General features: G+C 44.9%; 1 protein-coding gene and 1 long non-coding RNA gene across 6 annotated transcripts in view; one reads left to right on the top strand and one right to left on the bottom strand.

Moving 5' to 3' along the window:
- The window catches only part of LOC138743094 (glutamate receptor 1-like), a 114,780-nt gene extending 107,398 nt beyond the window's left edge, over nucleotides 1–7,382 (top strand). For 2 of the 5 annotated variants that reach the window (XM_069897920.1, XM_069897917.1), the window contains one exon: nucleotides 6,390–7,381. In XM_069897920.1, coding sequence (XP_069754021.1) covers nucleotides 6,390–6,554 — 165 coding nt within the window. In that variant the 3' untranslated portion in view covers nucleotides 6,555–7,381. Of the gene's footprint in view, nucleotides 1–3,352; nucleotides 3,504–6,389 lie in introns of those variants that run through there. The other 3 variants (XM_069897918.1, XM_069897924.1, XM_069897919.1) reach the window with 3 other exon arrangements.
- On the bottom strand, nucleotides 6,590–18,026 carry LOC138743100 (uncharacterized). Its single transcript, XR_011344654.1, has 2 exons — nucleotides 17,745–18,026; nucleotides 6,590–9,700 (listed from the first exon to the last, which is right to left on the bottom strand). It is a non-coding gene; the product is annotated as an uncharacterized lncRNA (long non-coding RNA).
- Nucleotides 18,027–19,761: the final 1,735 nt, after the last annotated feature.

Genomic DNA, 19,761 nt, shown 5'->3' with positions numbered 1-19,761 from the left:
CACCTTGCACTTGGTGGCCCACATCTCACATCCATATTGCAAGGCTGATATGATATCGGACCTGTACACCTTGCACTTGGTGGCCCACATCTCACATCCATATTGCAAGGCTGATATGATATCGGACCTGTACACCTTGCACTTGGTGGCCCACATCTCACATCCATATTGCAAGGCTGATATGATATCGGACCTGTACACCTTGCACTTGGTGGCCAACCTAATGGTCTGTGACCAAACCTGACCTTTCAGCTGCCCAAAGGCAAAGCAGGTCTTTCTGATTTTTGACTCATTCTCTACGTCTAGAGAAGATAAGGATGCTAATGTACTGCCCGGGGAATAAAACCTGTTGGCAGCATTGAGACGAGTATCATCAATGAGGATAGTTGGTTTTTCATAGCTTGATCCAGGGGCCGGTTGGTACAAAACCTCTGCCTTTTTCAGGCTGTTTGTCAATCCGTAGCTCTTGGCAGCACTGACAAAGTGACTGATGATCTCCTGTAAGTCTTCAAGAGAGTGGGCAACCAGTGCACAGTCATCAGTCATCACAATGTCCCTGACCTTTGTTTTTGCTCTCAGTCTTGCGAGGTTGAGGAGCCCGCCATCAGCCCTGATGTGGCATCCCGAAGAACAGCAGTGAAGAATAGTCCAAACAGAGTAGGAGCCAAAACACAACCCTGTTTTACACCGTTGCTGATGGGAAATGGGTCTGACAACTTACCACACACATTGATGCAGCCTTCCGTAACTGCATGGAACTGACGGATAATGTTGGTTAGGCATGGGGGTGGGGGGAACCGAATTTTGATAAGAGCTTCCTTCCACCAGTCCAACTCCACCAACAGTGTCAAACGCTTTGGTTAGATCAACAAATGTGACCTAGAGACTTCTCTGCTGATCAACACATTTCTCTTGGAGCTGCCTCAGTGAGAAGATCATATCCACTGTACTACTGGCTTTCTGGAAGGATGTTGTCATGGACGTTCTTTGCGAGGCTTTTTTCCACAACTAACAGAAGAGAGATGCCACGATAATTGTTCTGATCTCTCTTGTCTCCCTTGTTCTTGTAGATGGTCATGATTGATGCATCTTTGAAGTCTTGTGGTAGTTCAGCAGCTCCCCACAACTTTGTGAACAGCTGGTGGAGACATGATGCCAGTGTTGCCACCATACGGGTAGACCTTGGCTGCAATATTATCAGGCCCTGGTGCTTTATTGGGTTTTAGCTGTTTGATGGCTTTGATGAGTAGGGGGACCATCTAGCTCAAACAATATGGGTCGAGGGTGTACTCTTCCCAGTGCCTCATTGGTGATGGTTTCTGGTCTTTTCAACAGCTCATAGAAGTGTTTTTGCCATCTGACTTCTCAGTGAAGAGGGATGTACTGTCATTGCTCAGGAGTTGTAAGGTACCTTTGATATGCAACCTTGGTGCTTCATAGAAGCTTCTTGAGTCAGTGAAGCTTGTAACTCCTTGGCCTTGTTTGCCACCACTTGTCTTTCATAGCTCTGAGCTGCCTCTGCAAAGTTGATTTGCACTCAAAACACCACGCTTTTTGGATCTTGGGTTTGAGTGTCGAAGAAAAGCTTGGTATGCAACTGCCTTAGCTCTTAGAAGGCCCTGCGCAGATTGGTTTTTCTCATCAAACCAGCCCTGATGCTTGTGCTTTGACTTCCCCCAAGGTGTCCTGGGCAGCACTGAAGACCATTTCTTTGAAAGCATTCCAGTGCTCAGTAATATCGTCTGGTAGATTCTCAACTAGTCTGCTTAGCGTAGTTTCCATGGAGGATTTCAGCTCACCGTGCTTCAATTTGGTGGTGTTCAGCCTTTTGGGTGGTTTGGTACCAATCAGTCTGCGTGGAGATCTGATCAGTAAACATAGATCCGACTACACTATTTGATGATCAGCTGAGCACTAAGGTCCATGCTTAACTCTAGTGATACGGATGTCAGAGATGACTCGTTGGGTGATAACATAGTCAATGAGATGCCAACTTTTAGATCGTGGATGCATCCCGTGTGCATTTGAGCTTGTTTGGTCATCTGAACAGTGTGTTACTAATGCACATCGAGAGAAGCAGAAGATCATTATCGTTATTATTGCAGTGCCTCCCTAAACAGGGTTTCTCCGACGCAGAGGGTGCTGCTTCACCAGATCTCCGCTCTGTAATCCATGAGTGATCCTGGATGCAGACTTGTGACTATGGCTCCCAACTGGCCAAGCCTACCACTTCGCCACTGTAATCCATGAGTGATCCTGGATGCAGACTTGTGACTATGGCTCCCATCTGGCCAAGCCTACCACTTCGCCACTGGCCCATCACCACAGGACTTAGGTGTGTTGAGGATACCCCACTCCTCAGAAAGGAACAGCATGTGTGTGAATGAAATTAGGTGAGTAGGGGTTGCACAGGTCCAGACCCACCTTCTCAACATCCCCTCCCAGATCCAGCAGCAGGGTGAGGTCCAAGCCGGCTGGGGGAAGTTCTGTCAACAAAGTAAGTAAACAATCCATTGTTCTGGGTTCTGAATTGAAACCATTAACTGATTTGAACTCAATATTACTTGAGTGTGCCAGGCTGCCTGTAAGAAGGTTGCTATGAAATCTGTGAGTGTTTTACGCACTGCTCCAACCCCCAATGTAACACTCATTAAAAAAACAGAAGCTTGCAACAGTGGAAACAGGTCATTCCCAAAACTATTCAGGATGATAGCAAACCTACACCAGATCTGAATTCTGAGTGTCATTTCCATTGCCCAACAATCTCCATGTTTTCTTGATGATGGCACATGTCTGAGTTCTACTGGTACCATCTTGCCCAGTACTACCTGTCGCTTGGTCGACGATTAAACCGCCTCCCCCACCAGGCTTGCCTGATGCAGAGGGTGGTTAGACACCCTGCAAGACATCAAAGGGCAGACAAACCCATCTAGCAAACATGCCGTGAAGCATCAAAGCTTGATCTTGCCATTCCCTAATCATCTTATCAAATGCCTTCTATAAATCAACATTCACTGCACCCCTTCCACATCATGCATTTCTTCAAAGGACTCCAACGATCTGTTCAAACATCATTTCCCTTTCACAAAACGATGTTGACTTTCCCTGATTCTTTTACAAATGCAGACTTAATATTTGTCAGAATGATTTCTGACTTTTTCTCTCTCTCAGCTTGCTATCACCTTGTTGAATAAAGGAATTCCATGAGTTGCTTTCAATTCTAAACGAAGCTTCTCCAGGCAAACGCATCAGCTCAGAACACCTGGAGACTTGTCATAGAATCATGGAATTGTACAACCCAGAAACAGGCCCTTTGACTATATCACCATGCCAACTTTTGTGCCCACTACAGCATCTCATCTGCCCACATTAGGACCATATACTTCGGTGGAGACACCGGGATTCTAGCCGCTAGGACCTGAGACAAAAAGAAACTATCTGCTGGAGCAATTTATAAGCAAGATTGAGTGAGCTAGAGCATTCCTCTTTGGAGTGACGAAGGATGAGAGGTAACTTGATAAAGGTTTATAAGATTATGGCAAGCTTAGATAGTGTAGACAGCCAACACCTCTTTCCCAAGGCAGCAATGGCCAATTCCAGAGCTGTCTATTTAAGGCGAGGGGAGGAAAGTTTAAGATGTCAGAGGATTTTTTTTTACAAAGAGTAGCGGGGGCCTGGAATGCATCGCCAGGGTTGATGGTCGAGGCTGGTGCAATAGGACATTTAAAAGACTTAGGCACATGGATGCAAAAAAAGTAGAGGGTTATGGGTGTGAGGGAGGGATGGTTTAGATTGATGTGGTGTAGGTTTACACAAGTCAGCACAACATTGTGCTGGGATGTTCCTCCAACAGGCAACATCCTGTGAATCTCTGCACCTTCTCCAGCAAAGAAACATGCAACCTGTAGCACGTTGACAAGAACTGTGAACAGTGTACCAAGCACAATCTAACCAGCGTTTTGTAAAATTGCAATCCCTACATTCAAGGACTTGACCTATGGAGGCAAGCAGAATTTGGATAAGGAAGTGGAAAGTGGGTCAGCAAGTTTTCAGATGACACAAAGGTTGGAGATATGGTAGATAGTGCAGAAGATTGCTGTAGGGAGGCTATAACAATATGTAGACAGGTTGCAGAGTTGGGCAGAGAAGTGGCAGGCGGTGTCCAATCTGGATGAATGTGGTGATGCATATTGGGAGGACAAGCTTGAAGGAGGAGCTCATGGTTAATGGCAGGATTCTTCACAGACCTTGGGTTCCAGGTCCATAGATCCCTCAAGGTTGTTGCATGAGTTGAGAGGTGGTTAAGAAGCACATGGTGTGCTTGCTTCATTGTCAGAGAATTGAGTTCAAGAGCCGTAAGGTAATGTTGCAGCTCCATAAGACTCTGGTGAGACCACACGGAATACTGTGTTCAATTCTGGTCACCTCATTACAGGAAGAATGTGGAAGCTGTGGAGAGGGTGCAGAGGAGATTCACTAGGATGTTGCTGGATTGGAGAACATGTGAGGAAAGGTGGAGTGAGCTGGGGCTTTTCTCTTTGGAGTGATGGGAGGATGAGAGGTGACAATAGAGGTGACAAAGATGATGAGAGACGCGGAGAAGGTGGACAGCCTGCACCTTCTTCCCGATACAAGAGATCTGTTTCAGATGAGTGAGGGAAATTTTAGGGGAGGTGTCAGAGATAAGTTTTTATTCAGATTGAGGGGTGCCTGGAACGCATTGCTGGGGGTGATGGTGGGGGCTTGTACAATAGGGACATTCAAACGTCCCTTAGACAGGCACATGGATGTTAGAAAAATGGAGGGTTATGGGTGTGAGGGAGGGAAGGGTTAGAATTAGAGTGTTGTGGAATAGGTTTACACAAGTCAGCACAACATCATGGGCTGAAGGGCCTGTACTGTGCTAAATGCACTGTTAATGATCTCCAATGTTGGCACATTATATTCCTTTACATGGTGTTACCATTCTCTGTAGTAAATCACAAAAATCTGTAGACTATGTGGTTGAAGTAAAAGCACAAAATGCTGGAGAAACTCAGCTAGTCACTCTATCTCAGGGAGGGGAAGGTCAGATGTGATAGTAAAAACCAAGCAGGGATCAGGGTGGGGATTAGTCTTGTGGAGGATGTTTGAGGAGGGAGGAGGGTTGGGGAGGTCTGAGAGTGGAGTTGGAAGGTGTAGGAATTTGGAGAGAGGAGAAGGGTGGGGGTTGACGGGGGGAGGTGGAGGCTTAGGGAGGGAAGGGGGGTGGGTGTGGGGGAGGTTGGAGGGGCAGGTGAGAGGTAGGGGTGGTTGAGGGGGTGGGGGAGGGGGAGAGGAGGTCTGAGGGTTAGGTGGTTGGGGAGAAGAGGGGGGCAGAGAAGGGGAGATGAGGGTGGAGTAGGGAGAGTTGTCAGATCATTCCCTGTCCACAGCCTGTCTGTAGCCCATGGTTTGTCCTTAACAAAAGCAAGAAATTTGGGATCTACTCCACAGATCAGGCTTCCCCTGTGATGGGGAGGGGAGGGGTCTCCATGTCCTCAGCGCACTGAATATCACAGAAATGTGGTCACTGAACCGACCCCTCCAACCCCATCATCATCCCTTTATTTCTCTGGTCAGTGGAACTCTGCCCAATGTAAACAGGTTTCTCCCGTCTGGTGCCACCTGATGTCTTTCCATGATATTCCAGCATTTTCTTCACTGTTTACCCGGGTTAACTGTGTTAGTCCTCTTCTCCCCACTGGGAGAAATGTACTGCGCTTACATTTTTAATCTAGGCTAACAATTCAGGTATCCAGGGAATTTTGCAAGCAGACAACTCCCTGGCCACTTTCCCAAAGCCTTTGTCCTGAGGAGTTCGTTATATCCACTCACATTTATTTCTGTTTTAAACTCCAAGCTCCCCGTGTGCCTGGTATTCTTGGGAAACAAAAACACATAACTCATGGTTCCTGCGATTTCCCATAATCAGCTGATGCTGCTTTTTTTCTCCATGTTTAATTCTGAGCTGTGTTCGGTACAGGGCTAGTTAGGGATGGGCTGGGAGGAAAAGTGGAGTCCACTCCTTGCCACAGATACCCAGTCAAGGTGCTCACTCCCCATCACCCTGCTTCTGAGGACTTGGGTTCTGGGATGTGGTAGGAATGGGGAGCAGGAGGTGTGGGATGGACGGACCGCACCGGGGGAGTGGGGAGCAGGAGATGTAGGATGGACGGACCACACCAGGGGATATGGTGAGTGGGGAGTAGGCGGAGTGAATTGGACAGACCGCACAGGGGAGCAGGAGGTGTGGGATGGACGGTCACCATGTGGTGAGTGGGGAGTAGGTGGTGTGGGGTGTATTATTCTGGTGCCTGGTCCATCTCTGCTGATCACTGGCCTGACACTACTTTGTTTTGTCTCTACAGCTTTCGATAAGTGCAGCGATGCGGGCAACAGACAGGGTTCCCACCCTGGGAGGTTCGGGGGAGAATGGACGGATTGTGACCCATGATTACACCAAGTCAGCCCACACATTGCCCCGGATGAGCCACTCCAGTGGACCCAGTCTGGGTGCGACTGGCATCTCCTAACGCCACCAAGCCAGCGGCAACTCAGAGAACTGATCCAAGGGACGAGAACCTTTTATTAACAAACTTCATCTTGGAAAATGTAAACGTCGTTGCAAAATATTGTAAACTGCAATAATTGTGAGTAAGACTGAGAGGAGCTTGTGGGCAAGTTGCCCACGTCTGCTCGCTGAGAAGGGGAGCCGCACTCAGCCGGTGTTTAGTATCTTCTCACGCTCTCTCCTGTCTCTGGCGGCACTCATCACAGGCTCCTCGTAACCTCCTTCCCGAGGAACCCACCAGCTCAGCTGGAATGTTCACACCATGGAGATTGGGTCGACACGCGGCGAAACCCTGGTGCAGAAGAGCGGAGTGACCCTGGAACTGTGGGTGAGATCTCGCCAACAAAACCCCCAGAAACACCACAAAAAAATCAAGGAAATGAGGATCCTGCCTTGGAAATAATTACCAAGGTCTCGAAGGTCATTATTTATTTTTGCAGATGATGAGTTCCAATCACTCTAAGGAGGCAGGATGTGTTTTGAGTTTTTACCATAACTGATGAACGTGTCGGGCTGCCAGGTGCGGGGCCGCGAGGTATCTGGTCTTCATGCTCTGTGTTGTCATCGGCTCCCCCGGTTGGTGTTTGTGTCATTTCAATGCCTCATTTAATAGTGAACCATATGTTAGCAAACCCAGGGACTGAGGTGGACAACAGTATAACAACATCATCCAGCAATGTATGCCCTCAGCTGCACTCAGGGGCGGGTTCAAACAGTTTTCTATCATTGTTTGTACAAGAACATTAAACTAAATATACATTGCTGTCTCTTCCCATGTTTGGAAACAAACACATGGTTTGTCACCTGGGCATCTTTCTTTTTCTGTTGGTCAGGGAGTTCATGCCTGAAACAGGGGCTGCTTTTTATTTCCTACCGATTTTGCTTGATCTGCTCTGTAAGTAACACCAGTACTCGAGTCCAGCACTTTTTTCTTGTTTCACCAGATCCTTCCTGTTATGGGACAAGCAGTAGTGCAGCTGAACCAATTCTTTATAAAGCTGCAACATAACATCTCTACTTTTGTACTCAATGTCCCACCTAATGAAGCCAAGCATTCCATAAGCCTTGTGTAGCCAGTTTCACATATTTATGGTAAAATCACAAAGCTGGAGGAACTCAGTAGGTCAAACAGTGAACCTTACATAACAAAGATAAAGGTTCAAAACCAACGTTTCAGGCTTGAGGCCTTCCCCAAGGTACGAGCAAACACCCATTTTTTCAGGAAGGGCTCAAGCCTGAAATGCTCAGAAACACAGATCTATAGTGAGTGGGCGAATGGGAGGGGACAGTAGGTAAAATATTTCCTCGGAGGGTGATGGGGTCTAGAACTCACTCCCTGACCAGGTGAGAGATGCAGAGACCCGCATCACAGGTAAACAGATTCAGAATGTTGGCAAGTAGGTCACAGACCTTTCAGTACATTGTGTCTTCCCTCTACACTAATCCCATGTCTGCATTCATTCCATGATCCTCTCACCTGCTCATTCAAGGACTTGTCCAGATGCCTCTTAAATGTTGTTCCTGCAGCTCATTGCAGATACCAACTCCACATAGTGTGAAACATTTACCTCTCAGATCCTCCTTACACCTCCCCCTAACTTTAAACCTCTCTCATTTTAGACAGTGCTACAATGGGAGCAGGCTTTAGGTATTTGCCTCGCTCACCCTTTGATTGGCATCTGCCAATCAACTGCCTCTGCTTACATCCATCATTCTTGACCGCCTCCCTAGTTGACCAATCTCCTACTGATTCATCAACTACTCCAACCTTGTTCTCATTGCTCCACGTCTGCATGATCAATCCTGATGAAGGATTTTACCCCAAAATGTCCACCGTTCTTCTCCTCCCACTGATGCTGTTTAACCTACTGAGTTCCTCCAGCAGAGTGATTTTTGCTCCAGAATCCAACATCTGCAGTTGGTCTTATCATTAGGGGTATGAAGCAGTCAGCCACCTCGGCCCACTATACGTCAAAGAAAGGAAGCCCAGCCTAGCCCATCTCTCCTGATAACTCCAAACTAGACAGCATCCTTGCAACTTTTCTGCACCCTCTCTAGTTTAATCACACCCTTTCCAATGTAATAGTGACCAGAACTTCACAAGTGTGGTCTCACCAATGTCTCGTACGATTGTAACATGACCTGCACTCGATGCCCTGATGGATAAAAGCAAGCGTCCCTCATTACCACTCTATCCACCTGTGACACCACTTTCATGAGCGAAGATCGGGTGAAGGACAAGGCTGGTAAGTTCAAGGAACCCTGGTCGATGTGGGATATTTTGGCTGTAGTCGGTAAAAAGAGGCTTGTCAATTCTCCCTCACCACCATTTTGCTCTTTTTTTATTTCCAATCTCTTGGAATTCTCTTTGATCCTTTCAACCATCTCCATCTCATGTCTGGATCAAGCAAATCCCTTGATGAATACAGGAAGTGTCAAAGTATGGGTGACGAGGGAAAGAGAGGATATGAGAGTGGGCAGTGAGGAAGGAATCTGTTTACAGCAGAATCCACATCAGCTAGGTTGGTGTCCCAAAGAAGGCATGGAATTTAACTCTGACATGGGCAAGGTGCAAGTCAACCAGGGAGGTACTTACATAGTGAATGGTGGGGCCCTGGAAAGTGTTGAAGAACGGAGAGACCTCAGTATAGTTCCTTGCTGGTGACAACACTCTCCACCACTCAGTCCTCATACCCTGAGATATCTTTATTCTACAACACTCCATGACCCCATCATTCGCATTGTCAGTCCTCATCAGTCCCCAATTAACAACACTTTACAGGGCCCTACCATTCACCATGTCAGTCTTTGTATCCCTAGGTCTCCTTATGCTGTCCAGGACTCCACCATTCACTGTGAGCTACCCTGATTTAGCCTACAAAGGTGATGAGGGGAGGAATAAAAAGGTAGGGAGGTATCCTGCTCCACCTGTGGGAACCCAAGACATGAGTCACTACAGGAGTTCAACTTCAGGTACTTTAGGATCCTATTGAGTTGAAACAGTCAATCGTTCAGTGATGTTGTCGACAGCATCAGGGTCTGAAGAGTGGGCTGTATTGGTACAATGGCCAGAAACCACCAACACCAGCGAGGGCCGTCTACCAGCACCTGAAACAGAAGAATAATTACATTTTAGACAGGCAGGTACACTTTCACCCCCCCACCCAAACACACACACACACACACACACACACACACACACACACACAGGTACAACCATATCAGTATACACACACAAACTTAAAATCCCCCTCATCCTCACCTGCCATCCCACCAGCCTCCGCATCCAACATGTTATCCGCTGGAATTTCCAGCACACTACAGGATCCCACCACCAGACACATTTTTCCCTCTCCTCCCCTCCCAGCCTTCTGCAGGGACTGTTCCCTCCATGATTCCCTCGTGTACTCACCCATCGCACCCTCGGCACCTTGCCTGCAGGAGGTGTAATACTTGTGCCCACACTTCCTCCCTCACCATAGTCCGTGGCCCAAAACAGGCATTTCATATGAAACAATACTTCACTTGTACATCCAGAGAACTTATTTACTGCATCCAGTGCTCCCTTTCTGGCCTTCTCTATATCTGAGAGACTGGTTGCAGTTTGGGAGATCACCCCTTAGCTTTCTTAACCACAGCGTCCTCCCAGTGGCCAACCATTTCAATTCCGGATCACTCTCCCACACTCGCATGTCAGTCCATGGCCTTATGTACTATCCCACCATGACCACCTCCAGATTGGAGGAACAACACCTTATTCTCCATCTGAGCCCCCTCCAGCCACATGGCATATTAGGCCCTTTCAAACTGCCATGTAAAATGGGGTTAACCAAGCAATTTGCCCAGTTAGTGCCCCAGTTACGCAGCAGTTAGAAATGGTCCAACCTGGTCAACCCCATCAGAATCCAATTGGGTCCCTGACCTACCTTCGAGGTAGTCAGGGAACCCAGTTAAACATACCTAGGTCACATCCACGGCAATTTGAACAGGAAAATGGCTGACCTGCTTATTCTGGTGACATCAGTGCTTGCGTGCCTGCATCACCAAGCAGCTAGCATCTGAACATCTGGCATAACTTCTGGTGAGTGTGTGACGTATCATTGCGGGGATGGGATCCTCCTTAAATTGCTGGGTTGGCCATTTAATGGGTCAATCCCCCTGCAAATTAAAAGGTGCTTCCACTAAACCTGCTCGCCTTTTCTTTCCCTTCCCCTTTTTCCTATCTTTCCAGTTCTCCCACCCACCCAGTCATCCCTCCTCCCCCTCATTGCTGCTGTTCCCCTCTCCTTTCTCCCCCTGTCATCTCCTGCGTTTGCCTCTCCCCGTCATCTCCTGCGTTTGCCACCCCCCTACTTTTGTTTGGATGCCTGCTGGCATTTTCTCATACTTTGATGAAGGGCTCAAGCCCGAAATGGTGATTATGTATTTTTACCTTTGCTACGTAACAGTTTGACCTGCTGAGTTTCTCCAGCATTTTGTGTTTTTACCTCACACCACATACAGGTGCACACAAAGGTACACCACACAGCACATACGCATTCATTCATGGACACACACAAATACAAATATACTCATGAACAGTTTATCAAGAGGAACCTTCAGAAAGCAGCTGAACCAGTGCTTTGAGAAAGAGGAGCTGAATTGTGATTGGTTCTTTAAATGCACAGCAGTCAATAAAAGGAGGGTAGAGAAAGCCGAGTGATGGTTTTGGGATCAGCAGTAACTAAGTATGTGAAGAGACTTTGGAAAAGAGTTTGAGGTAAAAATCAGGCAAGGTCTTTCCAGTTTTCACACTTGGAGTTGAATTTGCCTCAGACTGGAGGCCTGTGACCTAGTGCTGGGGCCATTGTCATTTATCATTGACTGGATAATGTAAATTGGATTAGGAGATAACACAAGAATGGAGTGTAGTGGACTGAGGAACATAGAACACAACAGAACTGGACAGGCCCTTTGGCCCTTTAATATTCCATTAAAAAAGTATTAAACCTTCCCTACCCATAACCCTCTATTTTCTGTGTATCTAAGAGTCTGTTAATGCCCCTAATGTTCCAGCCTCCACCACCATCCCTGGCAAAGCATTCCAGGCCCCCACAACTCTCTGTGTAAAAAAACCTACCACTAATGTCTCCCCTAAACTTCCCTCCCTTCACTTTGTACAGACGTCCTCTGGTGTTTGCTGAGCCTGTCCTGGGAAACAGGCGCTGGCCGTCCACCTTGTCTATGCCTCTCATAATCTTGTAGACCTCTATTAATTCTCCTCTCATCTTTCTACGCTCTAAAAGTCCCAGCTCTGCTAACCTTGCCTCAAAAGACTTATTTTCCAAATTAGGTAACATCCTGGTAAATCTCCTCTACACCCTCTCTGTAACTTCCACGTCCTTCCTGTAATGAGGTGACCAGAACTGACTACAATACTCCCTAAGTGTGGTCTCTCTAGAGGTTTGTAGAGCTGTAACAGGATCTCTCTACTCCTGAACTCAATCCCCCATTAATGAAGCCCAGCATCCCATAGGCCTTCTTAACTATCCTATTAACCTGCACAGCGACCTTGAGGGGGTGTTTGGATTTTAGACCCCAACGCCCCTCTGTTCATCCACACTCTTGAGTAACCGGCCATTAACCCTGTACTCAGCCGTCTTGGTTTGTCTTTCCAAAATGCATCACCTCATATTTATCTGGATTGAACTCCATCTGCCACTTTTCTGCCCAACTCTGCATCCTCTTGGACCATAGAATATTACAGCACAGAAACAGGCCTCTTAAGCCCTTCTAGTCTGTGCTGAACCATTTTTTTTTGCATAGTCCCACTGTCCTGCACCCAGTCCATAGCCCTCCATACCCTTCCCATCCATGTACCTATCCAAATTCTTATAAATTAAAATCGAGCCCACATTCACCACATCAGCTGGCAGCTCGTTCTATAGTCCCATCACTCTCTGTGTGAAAAGGTTCCTCCTCATGTTCCCCCTAAACTTTTCCCCTTTTACCCTTAACCCATGTCCTCTGGTTTGCATCTCACCTACCCTCAGTGGAAAAAGCCTATCTAAATTTATTCTGTCTGTCCCCCTCAATTTTAACCATCTCTCTCAAATCTCCCCTCATTCTATGCTCCAGGGAATAAAGTCCTAACTTGTTTAACCTCTCCCTGTAATTTGGTTCCTGAAGTCCAGGCCACATCCTAGTAAATCTTCCCTGCACTCTTTCTATCTTATTGATATCTTTCCTGTAGTTAGGTGACCAAAACTGCACAAAATTCTCCAATTTGGCCTCACCAATGTTTTATATAACTTTACCATAACATCCCAGCTCCTGTACTCAATACTTTGATTTATGAAGGCCAATATGCCAAAATCTCCCTTTACAACCCTGTCCACCCGTGATTCCACTTTCAAGGAATTGTGTATCTGTATTCCCAGATCCCTTTGTTCTACCTTTTGGCCTTAGTGCACGACCATTTACCATGTACATCCTTTCTTGGTTTGTCTTTTCAAAATGCAACACCTCACACTTGTCTGCATTAAATTCCATCTGTCATTTTTCCAGCTGGTCCAGATCCCTCTGCAAGCTTTGAAAACCTTCTTTGCAGTTCACAATGCCTCCAATCTTAGTTTCACCTGCAAACTTGGTGATCTAATTTACCACATTATCATCCTCCAGATCATTGATATAGATGACAAACAACAATGGTCCCAGCACCAATTCCTGAGGCACAGGCCTCCAGTCTGAGAAGCATCATCCACCACTACACGCTGGTTTCTCCTGTCCAGCCATTGTCGAATCCAGTTCACTACTTCACCATGAATACCAAGCATCAGAACCTTCCTGATTAACCTCCCATGTGGGACCTTGTCAAAGGCCTTTCTAAAGTCCATGTAGACAACATCCACAGCCTTTCCTTCATCAACTTTCCTTGTAACCTCCTCAAAAAAACTAATAATTGGTTAAACACAACCTACCAGACACAAAGCCACGTTGACTATCCCTAATCACTCCTTGACTATCCAAATAATTGTATATCTGATCTCTTAGAACACCTTCCAATAATTTACCTACTACTGATGTCAGAGCCTTTTTTAAGCAACAATGTGAGCTACCCTCCAATCCTCTGATACCACACCCATGGTTAAGGACATTTTAAATATTTCTACTCGAGCCCCTGCAATTTCTGCACTATTTCCCCTCAAGGACATAGGGAATATCTTGTCACCCCTGGAGAATTGTCCACCCTTACTGGCTTTAAGACAGCAAGCAGTTACTCTTTTATCTGTGTAGGTTCCATGACCCCACTGCTTGTTTTCCTTACTTCCCACGACTCTGTGCCCATTTCCTAAGTGAATACTGATGAAAAAAAATCCCATTTAAGATCTTTCCCATCTCCTTTGGCTCTATACAAAGCCGACCACTCTCATCTTCAAGGGGACCAATTTTTGTCCCTTACTATCTTTTTGTTCTTAATAAAACTGTAGAAACCCTTAGGATTTTCCTTCACATTGTCATCAAAGCAATCTCATGTCTTCTTTTAGTCTACCTGATTTCTTTGAGATTTTTCTTGCTTTTTTATACTCGAGTCCATGTTGCCTCTACCTGCTATACACCTGTATTCTTCTGAACCGGATTCCCAATATCCCTCTTCCTTGTGCCTGCTCACCTTATCTTTGATCCTGACAAAAACATACAAATGCTGTATTCTCAAAATTTCACCTTTTTTTTTTACTTAAACAAAAGTTGCTTTTAATTATCTTTAAACATGAAAATAGAATCAAACTTTAACTTATCATTATTGACTTATTAACCTAACTTAACCCCCTTCTAATTCTAAGCGCGCGTGTGTGTGTAAGTTCAGAAAAGATCTTTGGTTCACAGTCCAATGTCACTTCTCATTCCTCCAAGTTCACTGGTAAAATTTCACCTTTGAAGGGCATCCACTTACCTCTCACATTCTTGCCCGAAAACAACATCCCAATCCCCGCATTCTAGATCCTTTCTCATTTCTTCAAAATTGACCTTTCTCCAATTTAGAATCTCAACCTGAGGCTCAGACCCATCCTTCTCCATAATTAGCAAAACTAATGACAATGGTCACTGGACCCAAAATGTTCCCCTACATGTTCTTCTGTCACCTGTTCTGTCTCGTTCCCTAAAAGAAGATCCAGTATTGCACTCTCTCTCTCTAGTTGATTTAGAAAACTTTACTGAACACATTTGACAAACTCCAAGCCATCCAGGCCTTTTACAGTATGAGTTTCAGCCAATATGTGGGAAATTAAAATCTCCTACTATCACAACCTTGTGTTTCCTGCAGCTGTCTGTAATCTCTCTACAGATTTGTTCCTCCAATTCTTGTTGACTATTGAGTGTCTATAATATAACCCCATGTGTGTGGTCATACTTTTCTCGATCCTCAGCTCCACCCATAAGGCCTTTGTCAATGAGCCCTCTGGTCTTGTAACCTTCGTTAACCTTCAACTCCTTGCACACTTCCTCCACCCTTTGTATCATCCACAAACTTACTGACCCATCCTTCCACCTCTTCATCCAGATCATTTATAAACATAACAAAGAGCAGAGGTCCCAGAACAGATCCCTATGGCCCCTCCACTAGTCACTGACCTCCAGGCAGAATACTTGCTTTCCACTTCTACTCTCTGCTTTCTACCTGCAAGCCAATTTTTTTTATCCACACAGCCAAGGTTCCATGGATCCTATGCCTCATGACTTTCTGAACAAGTTTCTTGTGGGGGACCTTGTCAAATGCCTTTTCTAAAATCCATGTAGACCACCCAACCCTCATCAATTTCTTTGTTACATCCTCAAAAAATTCAATTAGTCAGTGACGCACAACTTCCCTTCACAAAGCCCTGCTGATTATCCTTGAGTAGACTGGACTTCTCCAAATGCTTATAGATCCTATCCTTAAGAATCCTCTCTAATAGTTTGCACACCATTGATGTAAGACTCACCAGTCTAGAATTCTCAGGATTCTCCCTATTACTTTTTTTAAACAAGGGGACTACATTTGCCATTCTCCCATCCTCTGGCACCTCCCCTGCGGCCAAAGAGGATTCAAAGATCATAGCCACTCCCCCAGGTATCTCTTCCCTCACTTCCCACAGCAGCCTGGGGGATTTATCAACAATGATGTTTTTAAGAAGATCCAACACTTCCTCTTCGTTAATTTCCACATTGTCCAGCCCACAGGCCCGTTCTATTCCAACCTCACCATGTTTAAAGTCCTTTTCTCTTGTGAATACTGAAGCAAAGTAGTCCCCAACATGACTGTAATTGGGACCGAAGGATCGGTGAATCTTGGAATGGATGCAAATCTGATTTTGCCTGCATGTGTTGTACCGAAGTCTTAAAGCAAACATTTTAATCAAATGTTATATTTGACAAACTATAACAGGGATACAGGCACAAAAGAGCCAAAATGTGTGTAGTTACTTTGTTAGTCAGCGTTCTGGGGTCCATAGGCTGGGTGCAGCCATCTTGATTCCTGTGTTCATGCACGAGTCTTAGGTTGGGGCATGCGTGGTGGATTGGCATACCGGAGTTCGGTTGGCACATGCATGAGAGTTAAGCACCCTGATGATATTGAATTTGTGCCCTTAACTTTTGTACATGCGCCGACCAAACTCCAATATACGAACCCTCTGCGCATCCACACAGGAATCAGGATGGCTTGCAGAGAGGATACTTGCAGATCCTTTTACAGTCTCACACATTTTCTCTTTGTCCTTTAATTGTTGAATTGGTGGAATGAGACAATCTATTGGCAAGGGATAGGTTTTTCCTCTTGCTTGCCATCTTTCTAGCGCCTACAGAATGGAAACTGTGCACTGGGCACTATATTGCGCATGCACTTAAAAAAAATTGGTTGTATGTGTGGATGGATGCAAGTCAAGTAAGTCTTTTAAGTCGAGAGTACTTGTTTTCATTAGGACCTCCCCAACCTCCTCCGCCTCCAGACACACGTTGCCTCCTTTATCCTATAGCGACCCATCCTTCATTCTCTTCATCCTTCTGTTCTACACATACACATAGAACACCTTGGGGTTCTCCTTAATCCTGCTTGCCAAGGCCTTCTCATGCCCCCTTCAAGGTCTCCTAAGACCTTTCTTCAGCTTCTTCACATGAGCCCTTCCAGTTTCCTGCCTCCTATATCTAACATGTGGTTCCTTCTTCCTTTTGACAAGCTGCCTCACCTGTTTTGTCAACCACAGTTCCCTTTTCCAGGATAAGGTTTGGCTCCTGAACCAGTGGGCCAAGCCTATCCTGAATCCAGCACAAGTGGTCCCTAAACTTCTTCCATGTTACTTCTGTGCTTTCACCCGTAAACATTTGTTTCCAATTTATTCTCTCTCGTTCTTGCCTCATCCCTTCATAATTAACCCTTTCCCAGTTTGAATGTTTTTATCCTTTTCCATGGCTATGTTGAATCTAAGGGAGTTGTGGTCACTCTCACCAAAATGCTCCCCCATCGAGAGATCCGCCCCTGACCAGGTTGATTCCCCAGAACCAGATCCAATATGGGCTTTCTTCTCATCGGCCGGTCCACATACTGTGTCAGGAATCCTTCTTGTACAAACCTGACAAATTCAGCCCCATCTATCTCTCTTGCAGTCAGTAGGTGCCGGTCAATATTATGAAAGTTGAAATAACCCATGTCTACAACCCTGTATTTCCCGCACCATTCCAAAATCTGTCTGTTTATCTGTTCCTCGGTGTCCCCAAGGCTATTTAGGAGCCTATACATGATTCCCAGCACAGTGATAGCTCCCTTCCTATTTATGATTTCCATCCACACCGACTCAGTGGACACTCCCTCTCCAGCATCCTCCCTTTCTGTAGCTATGATACTATCCCTGACTACTAATGCTACTCCCCTTCCCCCAACCTTTTCTACCTTCAATCCTATTCTTTTTTGGAGGAGTCACATGATGGACAAGTGGCTGGTAGGAGAATACCAGCCCTCTCCAGAAAAGAAAAAATAAAGTGAAGAAAACACAAAGTTCAAGAAACACAAAACACAACAAATAAAAGATAAAGTTGTGGAAATAAAAAAGAAAATGGCACCCAAGAAGGAAAAAGCAAAAACAACGGGAAAAAGAGAAGAAGAAAAGATGCCAGAAGAGAAAGGAGAAAGCCTTACCTGCATGAAGAGGCAGCGAGCTGTTGTGGAGAGAGGAGCCTACTTCCCGAAGTTGGTGGCGACCCCGCAGAGTCGCGACCTCCCGGCTGCTGGACTGCAAAAATGAAACAGAAGTGCGCAACTGTTCATGCGGAACTCCTCACGCATGCACAATGCTCACACTAAGGAAAAAGAAAACACCAACGGGAGGGGGGCCCAGCTGAGGAGCGAACTAACACAGCATGACCAGCTGAGAGATGCCCGACAGCAGGGCTCTCAGCTGGAAGAAGAGGTAAGCGACAGGAAAGGGAGTGAAAGGAAAGAAAAACAGCAACAGGAGGCCCAACAAATAACTAGCCCAGAAGAAGACCAACAGCAAGAAGCCATGCAAAAAAACACCCAGCAAACTGAGGCAAGCAGCTCAACAGGAAAGTCAGAAGAGACACAGATACAAGGAAGAGAAGTAGAAGAAACAATCATAGTTATAGACACAGAAGAAGAGGAAGAAGAAGACCAAGCTCTGCACAGAAGAATAGAAGGTAAAATAGATGGACAGTGTATCGATAAATTTTTTTTTCAAGAACAAATGAAAGCATTAAAAGAATGGTTGATATTAGAATTTAGTGAAATGAAAAGTACAGAAGAAAAAGTGAGTAGAATAGAGCTGGTCATGACAGAAATAGGGAAAAGATTAGAAAATGTGGAATAACACCAGCATCATAGAGACCAATATCTCTACTTAATTCAGATTATAAGATAATAGCAAAACTATTAGCAAACCGATTGGCCGACTGTGTACCAAAAATAGTAAAACAAGATCAAACTGGATTTATTAAGAAAAGACGAACAGCGGATAATGTCTGTAAATTCATTAATTTAATCCATGCAGTTCAAGGAAATAAGATACCAACAGTGGCTGTTGCTTTAGACGCAGAAAAAGCCTTTGACAGGGTAGAATGGAATTATTTATTCAAAGCATTACAGAGGTTCAACCTACCAGAAAAATATATTAATTGGATAAACCATTATATAATGGACCATTGGCGAAGGTGACAGTAAATGGATATGTATCAAACCAATTTAAATTAAGTAGGTCAACTAGGCAGGGATGTCCACTATCCCCCTCATTGTTCGCCTTGGCAATGGAACCTTTGGCAGAACTGATAAGAACAGAAAATAAAATAAAAGGGATAAAAATAAAGGAGAAGGAGTATAAAATCAATTTATTTGCAGATGACATCATAGTATACTTAACAGAACTAGAAATATCAATAAAAGAACTACATAAGAAATTAAAAGAATATGGAGAAATATCGGGATACAAGATCAACGCAAATAAAAGTGAAGCGATGCCAATAAATAATGCAGATTACACAGAATTTTAAAAAGAATCATCATTCAAATGGCAAACACAAGCAATCCGATACCTAGGTATTAGATTAGATAATAATTTAAGCCACATATACAAATTAAATTTATCAGCCATTAATGAAGAAATTACAGGAAGACTTAGAACATTGGAAAGAATTACCACTAACGTTGAAAGGGAGGGTAAATTGCATTAAAATGAATATCTTCGCAAGGATACAATACCTATTTCAATTGTTACCAATTCCCTTAATAGAGAAATTCTTCAATGAACTAAAGAAATTAATAACGAAATTCTTATGGAAAGGGGGGAAACTGAGGATAGCAGAGTGGTACAAACAAGGTGGTTTACAGTTACCAAACTTTAAAAATTATTATAGAGCAGTACAATTAAGGTATTTATCAGATTTTTATCAGACAAGGGAAAAACCAGATTGGACTAAGATAGAGCTAGATAAAATAGGGGAGAAGGTACTGGAACATATACTTTATAAGTGGGATGAAAATCTGGTGCAATATAAAAGTTCACCAGTACTGCATCACTTACTCAATATATGGAAGAAGATTCACTTAGAAAGGAAAAAATCAAATTACCAACTACCAAAATTATTATTGACGCAAAATCAACTAATGCCCTTCACAATAGATAATCTTTCCTTTAGAGCATGGG

The sequence above is a fragment of the Narcine bancroftii genome, chromosome 9, assembly GCF_036971445.1.
Source record: "Narcine bancroftii isolate sNarBan1 chromosome 9, sNarBan1.hap1, whole genome shotgun sequence".
Classification (NCBI taxonomy): Eukaryota; Metazoa; Chordata; class Chondrichthyes; order Torpediniformes; family Narcinidae; genus Narcine; species Narcine bancroftii.
Note: the sequence above shows the minus strand (reverse complement) of the source record. Positions and strands in the feature narration are given on the sequence as shown.